At 39.1% G+C, this 18,745-nt stretch overlaps 1 protein-coding gene across 32 annotated transcripts in view; it reads left to right on the top strand.

Annotated features, from left to right (window-relative positions):
- Positions 1–13,595, top strand: part of MAP4K4 (mitogen-activated protein kinase kinase kinase kinase 4) — a 175,883-nt gene extending 162,288 nt beyond the window's left edge. For 28 of the 32 annotated variants that reach the window (XM_069494909.1, XM_069494930.1, XM_069494931.1 and 25 more), the window contains 6 exons: positions 4,372–4,506; positions 7,253–7,353; positions 9,226–9,375; positions 9,924–10,083; positions 10,907–11,046; positions 12,722–13,595. In XM_069494909.1, coding sequence (XP_069351010.1) covers positions 4,372–4,506; positions 7,253–7,353; positions 9,226–9,375; positions 9,924–10,083; positions 10,907–11,046; positions 12,722–12,805 — 770 coding nt within the window. In that variant the 3' untranslated portion in view covers positions 12,806–13,595. Of the gene's footprint in view, positions 1–4,371; positions 4,507–7,252; positions 7,354–9,225; positions 9,400–9,923; positions 10,084–10,906; positions 11,047–12,721 lie in introns of all 32 variants that reach the window. The other 4 variants (XM_069494929.1, XM_069494917.1, XM_069494913.1 and 1 more) reach the window with 1 other exon arrangement.
- Positions 13,596–18,745: the final 5,150 nt, after the last annotated feature.

Genomic DNA, 18,745 nt, shown 5'->3' with positions numbered 1-18,745 from the left:
TTAGAAAGTAAGAAACTATTGCAGAAAAGGAATAGGAGAAATAAAAAGTAAAATCATCCAGAGATAACATCTGTTAACTTTTAAGTTTTTCGCTTCCAATCTTGTAAGCCTATACCACACTCAGTATAAACACTTAAGGAAAAAAGTCTGCATAAAAAGGTTATGTGGTATTTCAAACACACAGAGAATAATAATGAGGAATAACAGCACCCATGTATGGACTAGTCAGCTTTCACAGATGTCACAATATCCTGTTGTACGTACAGTCAGTGTCCCCTTTCCTATCTCTCCACTCATGGCAACCACTGTCCTGAAGTTAGGGTGTATCCCATCCATGCCTGATTATCCACACAGGTAGCTTGCTTTTTCCATGCCATTAAACGTTCTCCATGGTGTTCTTACATTTTAGATGGCTAGAGAATATCCTTGCATAGATGTGATTAAATTTATTTACTTATCTTTTGTCATTGTTACCCTTTAGGTTTATTCCCTTTTCTTTCTCTCATGTAAACATTTTTCACAAATATCCTTGTAGCTTAATTAACTTTTGGGCACATACCATGTTGCATAAATTGTAATTTCCTAAAATTTGTGTTATTGCTGGATCAGAAGGTATGCAAAATTACAAGACTTTAAGTAAGTCTTGTGAGACCACCAGTGATTTTGATTTAATTATCTGCTACTGTAAGCTTGTTATATTTCTTTATGTGTAACAGATTTGCTTACAGTTATTTTACTTTTTATATGTGCTTTTGGTTGTGTAAGTAAAGAAGTTTGTGGAAATGCAGAAATTTCACTATTTTTTACTTAAATGAGAAAGCAGCCATTTAAAACTTGAGTGTTGATGAGGAAGTTTTTATAATTGGAGGAAAAATAACCAATCTGCAGCTAAAAGTTTAAATTTCATTTTTTGATCCAGTGAAATGAGACAATTTGTGGGAATCAACAGTCAGCTGATAGCAGTGATTGTTTTTTGGTCTACTTTTCCGTATTCTTTCACTCTTTAGTAGCTTTTAATGATCTTCACAGTCATGAAAGTAACACGTGTCAATTGTAGGAAGCTTCAAAAATAGAAAAAACTTAGGAAGAATAAAACAACATGTCACCTCTATCTCAGAGATAATGCTTATTAACTTTTATATTTTCCCCTCTTCTTTTCTATAAATGTATCTCACAATATGGGAACAAAACATTATACATGAAACTATGTGGTCTTTTTATTCGCCTTGCATATACTGAACATTTTCCCACAAAAAGTTCTTCAGAAGTTAGAAGGATTGTATTAAAGTGTGACCTACACAAAAAGTGCACAGGTACACGTTCAGCCCAATGGGCTGCCGCAGATAGAATCCATCCAGGCAGCCCGTGGCCTGGTACAGAAACCGAGCATTCCCCACACCTAGAGGGTGTCTCGTGCTGCCACCCAGGCAGTGCCCCCAGCACTGTCCTGACTTTAAACACCATAGATTGGTTTTCACCTTTATTGAGCTAAATTTTACACTGTGGTAAAATCGTGTGTATTTTGGTGGTGGCTGCTGCTTTTTTTTTTTTTTTAATAAACTTTTTTCTAGACTTTTTTTGATAAACTTTTTTCCAGTGTTTTTCAGGTTAACCATTTTGATAGGCACATAGGAACTAGTAGATGTATCTCATTTTAATTGGCAATTCTTTAATGATATATGATGCTGAGCATCTTTTCATGTGTTTATTTGCCATCTGTATATCTTTGGTGTGGTATCTGCTTAGATCTTTAGGACATTTTGTATTTGGGTTGTTTGTTTTCTTACTGTCGAGTTTTAAGAGTTTTTTATATTTTGGATGTCTTTCATCGTACAAGTGTTTTGCAGGTAATTTCTTCCTGTTTGTGTGGCTTGTCTGTTCATACTCTTCAGTGATGCCTTTTGCAGAACAGAAATTTTTAATTTTAATGAAATCCAACTATCAGTTTATTTTTTCATGAGTTGTGCTTTTGGTATTGTATCTAAAAAGTCATTGCTAAATCCAAGGTCACCTAGATTTTCTTCTGTTATTTTGTAGAAGCTTTATAGCTTTATGTTTCACATTTAGGTCTGTGATCCATTTTGAGTTGATTTTTGTGAATGTTTCAAAGTCTGTGTAGATTCATTTTCTTTTGCATGTGAATATCTAGTTGTCTCAGCAGGATTTGTTAAAAAGACTGTCCTTTCTCCATTGAATTGCTTCTGCTGCTTTGCCAAAGATTAGTTCACTAAGTTTGTGTAGATCTGTTTCTGGGCTCTGTTTTGTTTCATTGATCTATTAGTCTATTCTTTTGCTAATACACTGTTTTGATCAGTGTAAATTTATAGTAAATCTTGGAGTCAGTTACTGTCTTCCAACTTTTTTTTTTTTGGAGAAGAAAAGAGAAGTTTATTAATTTGCTGGCAAATGAGGAGGTTGGCAGATTCCGGTCTCAAAATACCAATGTCCCAACATTGTTCTTTTTTAATATTGTGTTGACTACATTGGGTCTTTTGCCTCTCCGTATAAACTTCAGAGACATTTTATTGATATATATAAAATAACTTGCTGGGATTTGATTTGAGTTGCACTGGATCTATATGTCAAGTTGGGAAGAACTGATATCTCGACAATATGGAGTCTTCCTATCCATGAGCATGGAAATATCTCTCCATTTATTTAGTCCTTCATTCATTTCTTTCATCAGAGTTTTGTAGTTTTCCTTAAACAGATCTAGAAAAGGGCTATTTTGGTAGATTTATAGCTATTTCAGTTTTTGTAAGTGCTAGTATAAATGGTGTTTTTAATTTCAAATTCTAATTATTTATTGCTGGTACATAGGAAAGTGATTGACTTTTATATGTTAGGCTTGTGTCCTGCAACCCTCCTATAATCGCTTAGTAGTTCCAGGAGGCTTTTTTGCTGATTCTTTGGGATTTTCTATCGAGACGGTCATGTCTTCCATGAACAAAGACAGTTTTATTTTTTTCTTTCTAATCCTTATACTTTTTATTTACTTTTCTTGTCTTATTACATCAGCTAGGACACACCCAGTATCATCTTTAATAGCAGTTGAAAGAGGTAGGGCATCCTTCCCTTATTCTCAATTTTAGGAAGAAAGCATTTGTTTCTCACCATTAAGTATGTTAGCTGTAGGGTTTTTGTAGATGTTTCATATCAAATTGAGGTAGTTCCCCTCTATTCCTGTTTTCCTGAGAGTTTTTATCATGAATGGGTGTGGGGTTTGTCAAATACCTTTTCTGCATCTCTTGATATGAATTTTCTTCTTTAGCTTGTTGATGTGAATTTGTGGCTGTGTTTGGTCAACATCATTATGTTGTTGTTGCTTGTAGCTGTAGTTTGTTTCTCTTTGTTCCTATCTATGGCTACACCACAGTTTATTTACTCATTCTACAGATATCAATGTTGTTTTCTGTTTGGGGCTACTATGAACAATGCTGCTATGATATTCCTGCTTATGCATTTGGGGGCTCATACACATACATTTATATTAGGAAAGAAATTGCTGTATCATATATGGAGTATACATATATCCTAGTTTAATGGATATGCCAAAGTTTTTTAAATGATTCTAACAGTTTACAACACCAATTTATGAAGTTTCTGGTTGCTCCACACCTTACCTACCTTTGATGTTATCAGTATTCTTATTTCTAGACATCCTGGTAGGTGTATGAAGTTGTCTCATTATTGTTTTAACATACATTCACTATTGACTGTTGAGAGCAAGCGCCTTTCTTTCTATGTATGTGTGAGATCACTTCTTTTGCAAAGTTCCTGTTCTAGTGGTTTGCCCAGTTTTTCTACTGGGTTAACTCTCTTTCTGTTTGATTGATAGGAGTTCTTTACGTATTCTATCTGTGAATCCTTTGTCAGCTGTTTAAGTAGTACACCTGTCTAACTTGTGACTTGCCTTTTACTAGATTTAAGTCTTTGCATTGGGTGATTGATTTAACCCTTCTGTGCTCATCTGTCAAATGGAAGCTAATAGCTACTCTAGAGAGTTTTCAGAATCAGATGGCATAATACATGTGAAAGCATCTTATAAGCTCTATTTGTTGTATTGTTTGCAGGTGTTTGTATTGCTTTTTGGTTTATTGATAATATCCGTGTACATAAATGTGAGTTCATTATTTTTTTTAAAAACCTTTCCTTCTAGCTCAGGTGTACACCCAGTGATAATTTTGTAGGGGCTTTAAAAGTCCATCTGAATAGCTTGAGTTAAGTTTCTAGTAAAACTTTGATACAAAGTGGTTCCATTAAAGGAAATGATACTTACTGTTTATGGAAGTTTCTTTTGGTTACTATTGTTACTAATGATGATACCAACTTCTGAATATGCATGTAAAATATTTATATTTATTTTTCTAGGCAAAAAGGATAAGTTACGTGTCTACTATTTGTCCTGGTTAAGAAATAAAATACTTCACAATGATCCAGAAGTTGAGAAGAAGCAGGGATGGACAACTGTAGGGGATTTGGAAGGATGTGTACACTATAAAGTTGGTAAGTTCTAGGAGGGTTGTAAGTGTTTATTTTTCTAGAATTTAGTTAGGGTTCAGTTTAAAATTCAGGGATTCTTCGAAGCTTGTAATAAACTTATTTCTGAAACGTGTGGTTGATTTTTGGTATTCTGTTTCTAAGACATTTTCTTGAAGTCTCATCTAGACATTGTCTTACTCCCGCTGTGCACCGGTACGCGTAACATAGAGTTTGTTCCTGCAGCTGGCTCTGTCCTCAGGTTCCCCGGCACCGTACATCTTTTGAGTCTTTTCATCCCTTCTCTTTGGCAGTCCACATTCTTCTCTTCTGTAAGATGTGTGCTGCAGAGTAACCTCTTTAAGGAAGCCTTGCCAAATGAAAGCCAGCTGATTTGGAGTTCTCCCTGACACTCAGGCTTATTCTCCATTTAGAGGACTGTGGGTCCTTGGCAGGCACTGATAGAGTGTTTGAGAGTTTGACGCAGAGGATTATGGGTTGTCGTTGAGAATGCAGTGCACTGTGCAGAGCTACTGTGCTTTCACTAGTAAATGAGCCTCGCTGGCCCACTGGTATTTCACAGCAACTGCATTGTTTCTCCTTGGCATGAATACAGTGATTCTCATAAAGTAAAATCTCACAGGAACAAAAGCAAAACAATTTTTTTTAAATTAGAAAAAAAACAATATACTGACACTGATGTTGGACATAAAGAGGAAATAATGGACCTTAGCCTAATCAAAGTTTTATGACGAAGATGATATATTCTAATAGAGTTTAGTCTATGGCCATGCCACCCTGAACATGCTCAGTCTTTCTAATAGAATTTAAAATAGGAAGTAGGTCTCTATACCTAAGACTGATTAATGTTAGAGACCTATTGAGTGTTGATTTTTGCTTGCGTGTTTACTGTTTTTCTGCATTTATGAAAGTATTTACTATAGTCAGTTCCTCTGTGCCCCCGAGCGTTTACCATCCTTGATTGTGTTGTTTATATAGTCTGTCTACAACCCTCAGCTCATCAGTAATAATGACAGGAGCTGCCTCAGTATTGGGAATGATTCTGAGTGGTTCTGGAGAGTAGTACGATCTCAGTATAGATTTGGGGATTAGGATTTTCTGTGTTGTGTTTATATGAAGTATGTTTGTTTGTTGAGGTATAGCTAAAATCATCTAAGGCTAAATTTAATGAAACAGCTCTTAACAGCTGAAATATACATGAACAGATTATCCTACAGGGGGAGCTAGAGGCAGGAGTGTTAGATTGTATTGGGCTTTTAATCAGAGCAAAACAGTAGTCACTCGTCTTCAAGCCTGTTATTCTTACAGAATGAATCACAAGTATTTTCAGGAGATAAATGTGAGTTATAATATTGTTATCCTTATGGTTACCACCAAGAACAGGGAAGTATTTAAATGTATATTTAAATTAATTAAAATTAAATAGACCTTAAAATTTAGTTCCTCAGTGGCACTAGTGCATTCCAAGTGCCCACTGGCCCCATATGTTCAGTGGCTATCGTATTAGCAGTGCAGATATAAAGCATTTCCATCATTGTGGAAAATTCTATTAAACAGTGCTGGTTTGGTTAGCTTCTTATAAACCTTTGTGTCTTACTATTAATGTCATTGATTTATTAGAATAGTGACAGTATATGGAGTTTAACAAGGTGAGTTGTCAAGTTAACAGGTTATCTCTCAAAGAAACTGTGTATCTACATCAGACTCTAGTGAGTCATGTGCTCAGGGACCCTTGGGGTTGCTGTTTTAGCAGAGTTGCCTGGCTATAAGGGAACCAAAATAGCTATGGGAAGGAGGCCGTTTTTGTGAGGTGTTTTTTTTTTTTTTTTTTTATTGTTGTTGTTGTTTGGTTTTTGTTTTTTTTGTTTGGTTTTTGAGACAGGATCTCACTCTGTTGCCCAAGCGGGAGTACAGTGGCTCAATTATAGCTCACTGCAGCCTCAAACTCCTGGGTTCAAGTGATTCTCTTGCTTCAGCCTCCTGAGTAGCTGGGACTACAGGTGTGCACCACCATGCCCAGCTAGTTTTTCTTTTTTGTAGAAATGTGGTCTGGCTATGTTTCCCAGGCTGGTCTTGAACTCCTGGCCTCAAGTGATCCTCACCCTCACCCCCCAGCCTCCCAAAGTGTTGAGATTACAGGTGTGAGCCACCCCACCTGACCAGAGGCAGTTTTTTTAATAGTGAAAAAGAGTTTTGTTTTACTACTGATCTTCTGATATAGAACTTTAAGTAGAATCCTAGAAATTACTACCTATGTAGATCAGGAAATGTTCTGGAGTGATACTTGGACTTGTGCGCAGATACTTTTGTCTACTGATGGAATTCAGGACTCATGAGTATTTTGGTATTGCTTTCTGTGTTTCAGGAGTCTCTTGGCAGATTAATCACGTCATTATCTTTTGAAGTAATACTGAATTCTCGAGTCTTTAGGGTGGTATGCTTGGCATTGTCCTTAATTATAAAATACTTGGAATCTAAGAAGATTAGGAACATTAGTGAAAGTACTCATTGATGGTATCCAGAGTATTGGAGTTGAGCCCAACACAACATCAAAAAAAAAAGGGAATAGCTTGGATTACACATTAAAGAATTGGAAAAGGAAACTAAACTGTGAGGCATGATCTCTGCATTTTTCCCCTGCTGGTTTGGATGATTGAGTACAAAGCATATATATTGAGTTTGCTGAAGACAACTAAAGTGATTTAGAGTTCCATGTTGATACTGACCTGTGCCTTTTATTTATTTTTTTCAGTAAAATATGAAAGAATCAAATTTCTGGTAATTGCTTTGAAGAGTTCTGTAGAAGTCTATGCGTGGGCACCCAAGCCATATCACAAATTTATGGCCTTTAAGGTAACAACACCAAGCGTATTTAAAAGCAGCATCAGCCATGAAAGCTGTGAAAAAGAGTTAGTGCATAAGTTTAAAAGTCTGAACAGTCAAAATTGATAATGTAAAAGTTATGTGCTAATATGGCATACAACTTTAGCCTAAGAGAAGCCATTTCTAATGTAATGTAATAAGCGCAGTTTGCTTTCCAACCCCACAGAGCGTGAGAAGGAGAGAGCTAAATGTTGGGCAGACATGTTGATCAGTGTGCTAATGTGGGTAACAAAGGAAAAGAGAAAACACTACTTCTACCCTCCTTTTAAAAAGCAGACCTTCACCTGAAGTCATGGATGTGTATAAAGATTTAGATGTGTTTTTGATAACAGAAAAGTCTCCAACAACAGGCAGTTTAAAGTTGTATCTATTCAATAGAGTACTAATTAAAAATTAAATTACAAAAATTGTGAATGACACAAAGAATGTATATTACACATTAAATAGAAAAAGCAAGTTAATGATATGTATAATATTCCTTGTTTGTTTGAATAAAAAAACTGTAGATACAGCATCCAAATTAATGTATAAACTAAGATTGTTTTGCCATTTTGCATGTATACAGTTTTAGGAAAGAAACGGAATAGGCATTTGTTTTAAAATGAGGATTGTTGGCTGGCTCACTCCTATAATCCCGGCACTTTGAGAGGCCGAGTTGGCGGTGGGGTGGGGAGAGGGGGGATATTGCCTGAGGCCAGGAGTCCAAGACCAGCCTGAGCAACATAGCAAGACCCCCTCTCTAAAAAAATTAAAGAATTAGCCAAGCATGGTGGCGTGCACCTATAGTCACAGCTACTCAGGAGGCTCAGGCAGGAGGATCACTTGAGACCCCAGAGTTTGAGGTTGCAGTGAGCTATGATGATGCCACTGAACCCTAGCCTAGGCAGCAGGGCGGGACCCTGTTTTAAAAAACAAAACAAAATAGGTTGTTTCCATTTGTGAGTTCACACATACATGCATGAAATTGTTGCACTTCTACCTCACATTACCTGGTAGTTAGGTTTTTAAAATAGTTTTGTTATATTTTATTCAAAGGGTAAGTTTTAGTTATTTGGAAAATTTACATTTTTGGATTGCTTATTGCTTGATTTCCCAGTAAAGAAGGATAAATGAGTTTATTATATTTGTTTAAAAATAAATCCAAGTGTTATTGAATAAAGATAATTTGTTCTAAAGTTACATTATCTTCTAAGATCTAGTCTTAATATCCTTTATTTACCAGGTACTGTACTAGCTGCATTCATAAGTATTGTCTTATTTAAATCTGTTCTGTTTCGTCATCTTTCCAGTCTTGAGAGCTGTGGGTATTGATACTGATGAAGAACAGAGGCCATCCAGCACGATGCAGACCATTATATAATAATAGTACATACAGCCTTCATCACCATTTTAGTCTAGCCAGAAAGGGTAGAGGTCTTTATAGCTCAAGTAGTGATGAGGGTGGTAATAGTTATAAAATTCTCAGCACGTGGCTCCAACAATGCCTCCTCTCACTCCACAGTGCATTTGAATAGTTAAATAGTATGTTACAGAAAGTCCTTATTATTTTACTTTACGTGTTTTTCTGATCAAGACAAACAACAGGGCAGTAGATGACAGGGTAGAATTCTTAGGCTGAGGAGGAAGGGGGTTTTGGGACCCAACTTGTAGAAGAAAGTGTCTTCCAGATACTAATTAACAGACAAAACATTTAATAATGACTTATCTTAGAGTATTGTTTTATGGTTGTTGCCAGTGTGGCTCAGTAATTGAATAACTGAGTATGTTGGGTCTAGCTTCTCTGTTTTGATCTGTTAGAAGTTCTCCTTCATCTTACTGCTTCTCTTGGTTGCTTCTTTGTAGTCCTTTGGAGAACTGGTACATAAGCCATTACTGGTGGATCTCACTGTTGAGGAAGGCCAGAGGTTGAAAGTGATCTATGGATCCTGTGCTGGATTTCATGCTGTTGATGTGGATTCAGGATCAGTCTATGACATTTATCTACCAACACACGTAAGAAAGAACCCACACTCTATGGTTGGTTGACTGGCTTCATTTTGTTTTGACTTTTTTCTTTCCTCTGCTTAGTGAACTAACACAAGCAGGGATTCTTCATTTCCCCTTGGTGTGGGGGTGAGTATTTAAGTGATGTGCTATTTTCAATAGCTCTATGCTCTGAGACAAGTGGAAATCCACTCTCCCGGCTCTGTGAAGCCCTCCTGAAAACCTCTTAGGCCCTTGCTTTGACTAACATGGGTTGGATTTGGGGCAGTTGCTGGCAGGTCAGAACATCCCTGGGTTGAGAGTGGTTCGCAAATGGAGCCCACCATCCAAATACGTTTCAGGGGCCTCAGAAAATGGGAGTCAGTAGAGAATATGACCTACAAAAGGTAGACTTGAGGATGTATATTGCATGGGTGTTCCAAAATGTTATCTAATTGCTGTATTTATCACCAGGGATATGGTACCAGTGCGTTCACCAAGACAGTCTTACTGAGTACTTTCACAGGGCTGGAAATAGCCACAAACATGCTTCCTTGCATTTTGTTCCTCTTCTCTAGATTCAATGTAGCATCAAACCCCATGCAATCATCATCCTCCCCAACACAGATGGAATGGAACTTCTGGTATGCTATGAAGATGAGGGGGTTTACGTGAACACTTATGGAAGGATCACCAAGGATGTGGTCCTGCAGTGGGGAGAGATGCCCACGTCTGTAGGTATGGAGCACTTGGGGGGAAAGTCAGCAGTTGTGAAAGTGGATCCTTGTTAAGACTACATATATTTATAACATGCTGATTTTTGCCGTCTTTCAAACCTTTTGGCCATTTAACAGAGTGCTTGGCAATAGATGGTACAAAGTTAGATTGAAGACCATGGAAATAGTCATAGGTTTATTTTAGAACAAAATCCAAGGAATTATTTTATACTCTTTAAAGCTCTATTATCGTAGTCTCTCATTTAATCCTGAAAACATCCAGAGAAAATAGGGCAGATTTGTTTTGGTGACTGATTTGTGGAAGGTAAAGGGAGACAGGAAAAGGGCAGTGATTTGCCTTGAGTGTGGCAGAGCCACTGCTGGAAACACAGCTTCATACATAGTCTTCTGGTTTGCATTCAGGAATAAAGGCTAATATTTGAGTGTCTTATGGCTTTATATTTATATCCCAAAACTATCTTGTTTTCATTGCAGTGGAGTCACTGTTTCTGTCTACCCTTCATTTCTTCTCCCTGCCTTCTCTCATGGCCGGATTGACGCAAATGTGCATTAAACTGTAAACTCAGGGGGCCATTTTTCAAGATAAGCATGAAATTCCTAAGGGAAATGAATAGATTCAACCATCGATGCTAATGACTACTTCCCAGAATAGACTAGACAGTTACAAAGGCAAAGTTCCTTAAATATGAAAATCCTTAAATGCTAGGCATTTGGGGAGGCGGAGGGGGAGTGGGGTGGGTTGTATCTTTATGTGTTACAGAAGCGACATCTTTTCAAGGCTATTTCCCTATCTTCAATAATTTGTAATTTTTTCCTCCCAAAAGCATATATTCGATCCAATCAGACCATGGGCTGGGGAGAGAAGGCCATAGAGATCCGATCTGTGGAAACTGGTCACTTGGATGGTGTGTTCATGCACAAAAGGGCTCAAAGACTAAAATTCTTGTGTGAACGCAATGATAAGGTAATGATTTCCTATGACTTCTTTTTAGTTGCTTCTATTTTTAGCAATGATTTCTTTTTCATGGAGTTTGATCATGAATTTTCATGGAGTTTGGATAGATTCTAAAATAATCAAGAAACTTTTTAGATGTTACTTTTTAGTTACGTTTTTGGGGATTGCGGTATATTTTATTTTGTTTTTTGCTGTGAGGGGAATTTCTCTGTGTAGAAATCATATGTTGGATTTTCTGGATTTTTCTTAACCCCAGTAGGTGACCTGTCTGGGCTGTTTTAAGTTCAGAGAGAGGGAAGATTAAAGCTGCCCATTTAGTTAGATGAAATTCTTTTGCAAATGGAAAGAGCCACCAGTGCAATTTGGGTAGAATAAAAGGTTCTTCTCCCGTGATGTGTGTCAGGAATGTAACACTTTGTTAGTCTGCCTTTTGAGTAGTGAAATAGCTTCCTAGGTTTGCATGTGAGAAACACTTAACGGTAGAAATCATTTTATGCAGAAGCACCATACCTCCTATACCTGAAACCCTAGGGCATCAGGGCCTCTTTGCTTTCCAAAACTGGCCACATCCCTGTCTTCTCCAGGGACTACTCACTCCCAGGAAGTCCCTCCCAAACCCAGCCTTGGAATAGGGCAGCTTGATGGCTAAGGGCATTGACCCATCCTGGCCTGCCAACAGGAAGGACATGGAGAGTTGAACTGATTTCTACCAAGCCCAGCTTTTCTCCCTTCTGTCCATTTGGCTGACTACTTGAGGCAATGCACAGTGGCCTTAAAAACTTGCCTCTTAAGAATATTTCCACCTCTTGCCTCATATTGAAATACATTAAACATCCTAGCAACCAGCCCATAGGTGTACTAAATCGACATGAGAAAGAAGAGCTACATGTGTCTCCTTGGTAGCTGGTCCTGCCTGCCCAACCACACACTAAACACAAAAGTTGCCTCACCACCAGCGCACTGTTGCCTGCTCCTACAACTGGTGCGCAAGTGGTGTTTGCATTTTTTCCTACATGGTATCTCCCAAATATGTATGTTGAAAATCTGTACAACTCAGACCTAATCCAGGATGTTGGCAGCTTTTTGGCTTATACTTTTCCTAAGTATATTTACTGTAGCCATAAGCATAACATTTTTTGAACTTCAGCATTTAAGCATTTTTATGCATGCTGTCGTGTCCCTTAACATTTATTAATAAAAGGCACAAAACAAATTATATTAACTATAGAGTCATCAAGTAATTTTTTTAAATGTATTTTTTTTTTGAAAAAGAGAAATTAGGTTGCTTGAAGAGTCTTCCCTATTGCTCAATGTGTTTTCCAAATATGTTTATTTTTTAGAAGGTTTTAACAGTGGAAGTGGAAATAACTCAGTTTCTGAAACATCGTTTTTTTTCCCTTTGAGTTCTTATAATATGGCAGCTTATAAGGAGTTACCCAGTTAATAAGCCTTAGTTGTAATAAAAATTGGCTACAGGTGGTCACTCCTTACAAATGATAAATTGATATTATCCCAGAGTTTGTTTTGAAAAGGCTCTGTGGGGTGTAAGCTCCCTGCACTTGGCAGTGTTGAGGATGATGGTGGCTTAGGCTCCCTGGCTGGGACCCACAGGAAGCCCTGTTCCCATGCAGGGTGCTGTGTGGCTGTGGTAACCAGGCCCTCTCTTCTGTTCTTGCTTTTGCAGGTGTTCTTTGCCTCTGTTCGGTCTGGTGGCAGCAGTCAGGTTTATTTCATGACCCTTGGCAGGACTTCTCTTCTGAGCTGGTAGAAGCAGTGTGATCCGGGCATTGTCGGCTTTCAGAGTCTTCGAGATCCTGAGAACTTGGAATTCCTTGCAACTGGAGCTCAGAGCTGCACCAGGGCAACCAGAACAGCTGTGTGTGCAGACCTCACGTGTTGGGTTCTCTCTCCCCCTTCCTTCCTGCTCCTCTTTTACCAGTTATCCCTGTTCTTTTTTTCCTTACTCAAAAATAAATCAAGGCTGCAATGCAGCTGGTGCTGTTCCAATTCTACCATCAGGTGCTAAAAGTGTTTGGGATTGAGCATCAGACCGGAAAGCAAACACCTTTCCTGCAGCTCCAGAATTCCTTTTCTCTGAATGACTCTGTCTAATGGGTGTCTGGCAGTGGCGACGGTGAACATGCCGTCGGTTTTCTTAGCAGTGGGCACAAGGAGGTGAGACGTGGTGGTATAAGGAGCAGTTTGCTGAAGCAGAGAGCAGATTTAATATAGTAACATTAACAATGTATTTAATTGACATTTCTTTTTTGTAATGTGACAATATGTGGACAAAGAAGGTGCAGGTTTAAGAAGTTAATATTTATAAAATGTGAAAGACACAGTTACTAGGATAACTTTTTTGTGGGTGGGGCTTGGGAGATGGGGTGGGGTGGGTTAAGGGGTCCCATTTTGTTTCCTTGGATTTGGGCGGGGGGATTCTGGCCATGAACTCAGTCATTTTTCTGTGTACCAGGTTTTGCCTAAATCATGTGCAGATGGTTCTTTAAAAAAAAAGGAAAAAGAAAATGTGTGCATTTTGTATAATGGCCAGAACTTTGTTGTGTGACAGTATTAGCACTGCCTCAGTTAAAGGTTTAATTTTTGTTTAAACCTAGAAGTGCAACAACAGTTTTACCACAGTCTGCACTTGCAGAAGAAAAAAAAAAACTCAAACCACATGTTTATTTTTTTGCCTACCTCATTGTTTTTAATGCATTGAGAGGTGATTTAGTTTATATGTTTTGGGAGGAAACCATTAATGTTTAATTTAATCTTAATACCAAAACTCTCAGATTGAAGTTTGACTGCTATTTTATCACAGTCTCAGCAGGCACAAGAAGAACTGTCCATGAAGGTGGGAAATAGCCTTATGACTGATGCAGTTTGCTTTCTGCATGTAGAAAGCAGAATGCTTTGTTTTCACCAGAGTCACCACTGCAGGTTGATCGGGTGACTGTAGCCCACAACACAAGAGATCTCATTATTCTCAATTCGGGGTTTGGTAGCAGACAGGTGGTCACATTAGAATAGTCACACAAACTGTTCAGTGTTGCAGGAACCTTTTCTTGGGGGTTGGGATATTCCCCTTTTCTAAAAATGCAATGCACTAAAACTATTTTAAGAATGTAGTTAATTCTGCTTAAAGTTGACATCTTCCTGTGTTTTAGGTGTAATATTGAAGTCCTGGCTTTTCTTGTTTTCTCACTTGCTCTCTTGTTCTCTGTTTTTTAAACCAGTTTTACTTTATGAATATGTTCATGACATTTGTAATAAATGTCTTGAGTAATAATTTGTTTCATGGCTTCCTGGTCATCACTCAGCTCCCCGAAGGATGGTAATGTCTCGGTGAAGGAGCAATGCTCCGTATCCCAGTTCTGCCCTGTTACTCTCCTGTTTAGTTCTGAGTGGGAATATTGTGTGACAGCTGCCTTAAACCTCGTTCGCCAAAAGAAACTTACTGTTTCGTAGGCTTCGTATTCTTCCTTTGCAGTTAATTTCTCTTATAGCATGGAAACGGGATTTTCCATCCCCTCCCCCCGAATGGCATGGTCATTTGCACCTATTTGCTTCTCATCCCACTTGGCACCCACTCTGATCCCTGTCATTCTCTTCCTTCTGGTTCAGCATTTTTGTCAATGGCTCTCCTCTGAACTACAAAAATGTAGTAAAAAATACATACACTCACAAGTGCAGACAAAACAGCTGTTTGAACACACCCACAAAGACAGGATAAGCTGAAAAAACCTCACTTGTTTTGGAGGAACAGGGGATGAAAATGGATGTGCCATTTGTATGACTTTGGAGTCATGCTAATGGCCAAAGCAAAGAGAACTGGTTCTTTTCCATTAATTTGTAGTTAACCTGGAGAATGTTGAAGAGTTAATCTCACCTTTGAAGGGGACTTGCAATTGGATTCCATTGGACTGCCCATAGGGGCTGCCCATAGGACTTTAGTCAGAGTTCAATTCCTGCTATGTGTTTATTATTCACATTGAGGCTTTTCATAAGATGAAACATGCCAGAGTGAACACACATGTGTACATGTCAAGAGAAGAAAGAAGGGCACAGATGATTGTGGCCCCTTCCGTGTCTTTAGAGAGCCGTAAAGATGGGCAGATGTCTTTGAAGAAATACTAAATGTTTGCTGCCAAAAGGAAGACATAACAAAGGATGTGGCATCGTGGTCTTGCATTAGCCACAGAGTTGAAGCTCAGTGTTTGTAAATCAAGCAGTGTTATGCAAATAATGCAAATGGTGTTTCATTGGAATTACCTGAAGAGGGCGTGGTGATGGGGTCTGAACTGAAGTCAGAATCGTTAAGCCAGCACCCAGTGGGCTCTCTCGGGATTGGAGGTGGCCTTAATTGAGTCCATTGCTGGGCTTAGTTTACTGAAGTGGGGCAGCCATTCGTCCTTCCGGGTGGGTTCCTGGTGTGTGCTTTACTTAGCTGTTCTGTCCTCCTTTTCTTGACCTCACCACCTTGTAAACCAGATTGAGTCACTGCAGCTTGAGGCAGGTGCCCAGTGAGGTTTCTCCCTAAAAGAGTGTGAGCTGTTGAAATTTTTCAAATACTTTTAGGGAAGGAATGCTTTTTCTTTTCCCCTTTTACAGGTAGTGAGTTCTCCACAAAAGTGCCAATATGGGAAAATTACATAAGAAAACAGTATTATGATGATATCGTTACATATTATGGGAGTGCTCTACAAAACAAAACACAAATGTCTCTAGGTTTAGTCAAAGCTTTAATAAGTAATACCTTTCTGTATTTAAATCAAAGTAACCCTTTCTATATTGAGTGCAGTGTTTTTTTACTTTTTTCTCATGCACATGTTATGTTGGAGAAAATGTTTACAAAAATGGTTTTGTTACACTAATGTGCATCACATATTTATGGTTTATTTTAAGTGATTTATGGGTTATTTAGGTTTTGTTTTAGTTGTAGCACACTTATGGTGATTCGTAATCACTAATTTTGCCAATTATAAATTTGTTAAATAGTAATTACAAATGACAAACTGCATTAAATTTACTAATCATAAAGCTGCAATGCAGACTGGTGGCAAGTACACAGCCCTTTTTTTTTTTTTTTTTTTTTTTTGCAGTGCTAACTTGTCTACTGTGTATTATGCAAATAACTGTTGTTTCCCCCCCTTTTTTTTTCCTTAAATAAAGTAAAAATGACACCTGTTTTATGTGGCATGAGTTTCAAATATATTCTGACCCTTCAGAATATTTTCTTCCTGTTGGGATCCATGTTTTATGCACCCCTCCTTCCCTGAACCAGAGCGGGCTCCTGTGTTCTGCCGTCTCAAATTGCAGGGGCTGCCCAGGGGATTGCCAGGCACAGGTTATGAAAGTAGCAAATGTTTGTCTCAAGATGTCAGAGATAAAATGGGTGATAAGCTGTCCATCACCATGTTCCTGAAGCCAGCATGGAGTAACGCTGGTCCTTAAGGAAGAAATAAGTTTGCATTTTTACAATTTTGAATTGGATCAAAAAGTGAAATAGCATGATGCCTGTACCTAATAAAACAAAGTAGTGCTTTTTCAATTTGGCACATAAATACTACCTTGGGCCTAATAGTTGGAGTTCCTTCAGCGTAAGGTCATTGTGGCTAAGTGCTGGGGTGCCCTGCCGACCCCCCAGAGGTCTGGTAGGGATGATCCCCATTCAGTAGACCTGGAGCCACGCCCTCAGGATCAGCTCTCTGCCCTAGCCTCCAGGGCTACCCATGCCACATCATCCTCAATTAAATATGTTAATAAATTACTTTGTGCTTCCTACGAGAAACATGTTATTTTTCTAACGTGAAAATAAAATTGTAAAAGGCTGCCAGATGAGTGTTCTTTTTCCTACTTGATGTTTGTTGCGATTGATAGATGACTAAGAAGAAAAACCTGGTGGGGTCTTCTTGGGACTATCATGTATTCCTCCTTTTCTAGCTTTCCCCTCCAGTGGTTGAGATTTCGCTTAAAGGAAGCAACCAGGATCAAATCGGGCTCTTCAGCCAAAGCCAGCTCTATGATGGCAACATTGCGTTCTCTGCCATCTACCCCTTAAAAACATCGTAATGCCCATGCTTCACTTGAGAAGTAGGTGGTGTGTTTATAAAGTATAATGGCTAAGGAATCAAAAGTTGGGGAAAGTAGTCGTAACATTTTCTTATGGGAGAAGAAAGGTGTGCTCTGGTGATAGGTTCTCATACCTGGTTGCCCTCTTCTGTAGGTTAATCATGCTGTATCCGTGCTTCACAATCTTCCTGAAACTGTCCTATCTTTGTGCCCTGCCTAACTTCTCGGTGCTTATCCTGTTCTGTCCCCTGATGACTTGGCATGGTATTATCTTGTTCACTGTTTAGTTCCTAGCTGGATTGTTTCTCAGGTGTAACAGCCATTTATTAAATCCAAACTCTGCTCCTCAGAGAACTACCAAATACTTTACTGCCACAGAGCAGGCACTCAGATCCCCTGGGTGGCTGCTTATGTAGCATGAAATAAAAACTCCTACGTTAATTCAAGAGAAAAGCAGCCTTCCTGTGCAATGTGGGACCAGTTAGGAAGTGCACTGGTCTAGCCAGGCCCCAGGACAGGTGTGGAGCTCTGTGACGCTGGGCATGGGCCACTCCGTCCCATAACAGGCCCGTGGCACTCAGCAATCCCCTAGCTGGAGCTTGGTTGCTGGAATAACACTGCAGGACCCTTGATTCCTGAGTCCACTCTCCTTGTTTGCTTGGTTCTAGGAAATTTGAATTAGATGTTCCAGCAGAAAATGATTTTAAAAAATCCTCACATCTGTTTTGGTCTAAGGTGTAAAATTCTAGCAGGCTGCCCAGCGGCAGTTCTGTGGAGGGATGCGGACAGAGCTTGAGCAAAGCAATCCTGCTCCTTCCTTAAATTTGTCTGGAAGTTGGATGTAACTACTACTCTCAGAAACCAGCATTAAACAAGTTGGCCACATGAATGACATTGGACACTGCCTTCTTTTTTAAACAGCTTTATTGAGATAAAATTCAAATACTGTACAATTCACCCATTCAAAGTACACAGTTCAGTGAGCGAGCTTTCATCTGTTCAGAGTTGTGCTTCCATCACTAACAAAAATAATTTTATTAACCCAAGAGGATACCTCATACCCCTTTGCCATTACCCTCCAATCTCCCCACCACCTTAAACTTTAGGCAGCCACTAATCTACTTTCTGTCTCTATGGATTGCCTTTTCTGGACATTTTGTAGAACCGGAGCATCACTGTGTGGTCCTTGGTGACTGTCTTTTTCACCTAGGCTGGTGTTTTAGTTCATGTTGTAGCCTGTGTCAGCACTTTGTTTCTTTTCGTTGGCACCCTTGGTTCTATAAATCGGTGTTGCTGGTGTTTTCCTTCAGCTTCAGGGCCATCTACCTCGCTGACAGTCAGCTAGATCCCCAGCCTCAAAAGTTCAGAGTTAACCTTTCACCCCTCAGGGGATACTGCTCAAAAAGCAACCCCACAAATGGGCTTTGAGGTGTGTTTTCATTATGAGTTCTTAGAAACAGCGACCCCCCCCCCGCCACCAATAGTTTTGATGCTGAAAATTAGGCTTATCATAGCTCATGTACCGGGGGTCACGTTTTGGAATGGGGACCATCCTGGCAGCAGGGCTGCTGTGTCTACTGCGTCTGCAGACGTAGGCCCTGCCTGCCTTGGAGAGGGAGCCTGCAGCCCCTGCAAG

The sequence above is a fragment of the Eulemur rufifrons genome, chromosome 19, assembly GCF_041146395.1.
Source record: "Eulemur rufifrons isolate Redbay chromosome 19, OSU_ERuf_1, whole genome shotgun sequence".
NCBI classification, from domain to species: Eukaryota; Metazoa; Chordata; class Mammalia; order Primates; family Lemuridae; genus Eulemur; species Eulemur rufifrons.
Note: the sequence above shows the minus strand (reverse complement) of the source record. Positions and strands in the feature narration are given on the sequence as shown.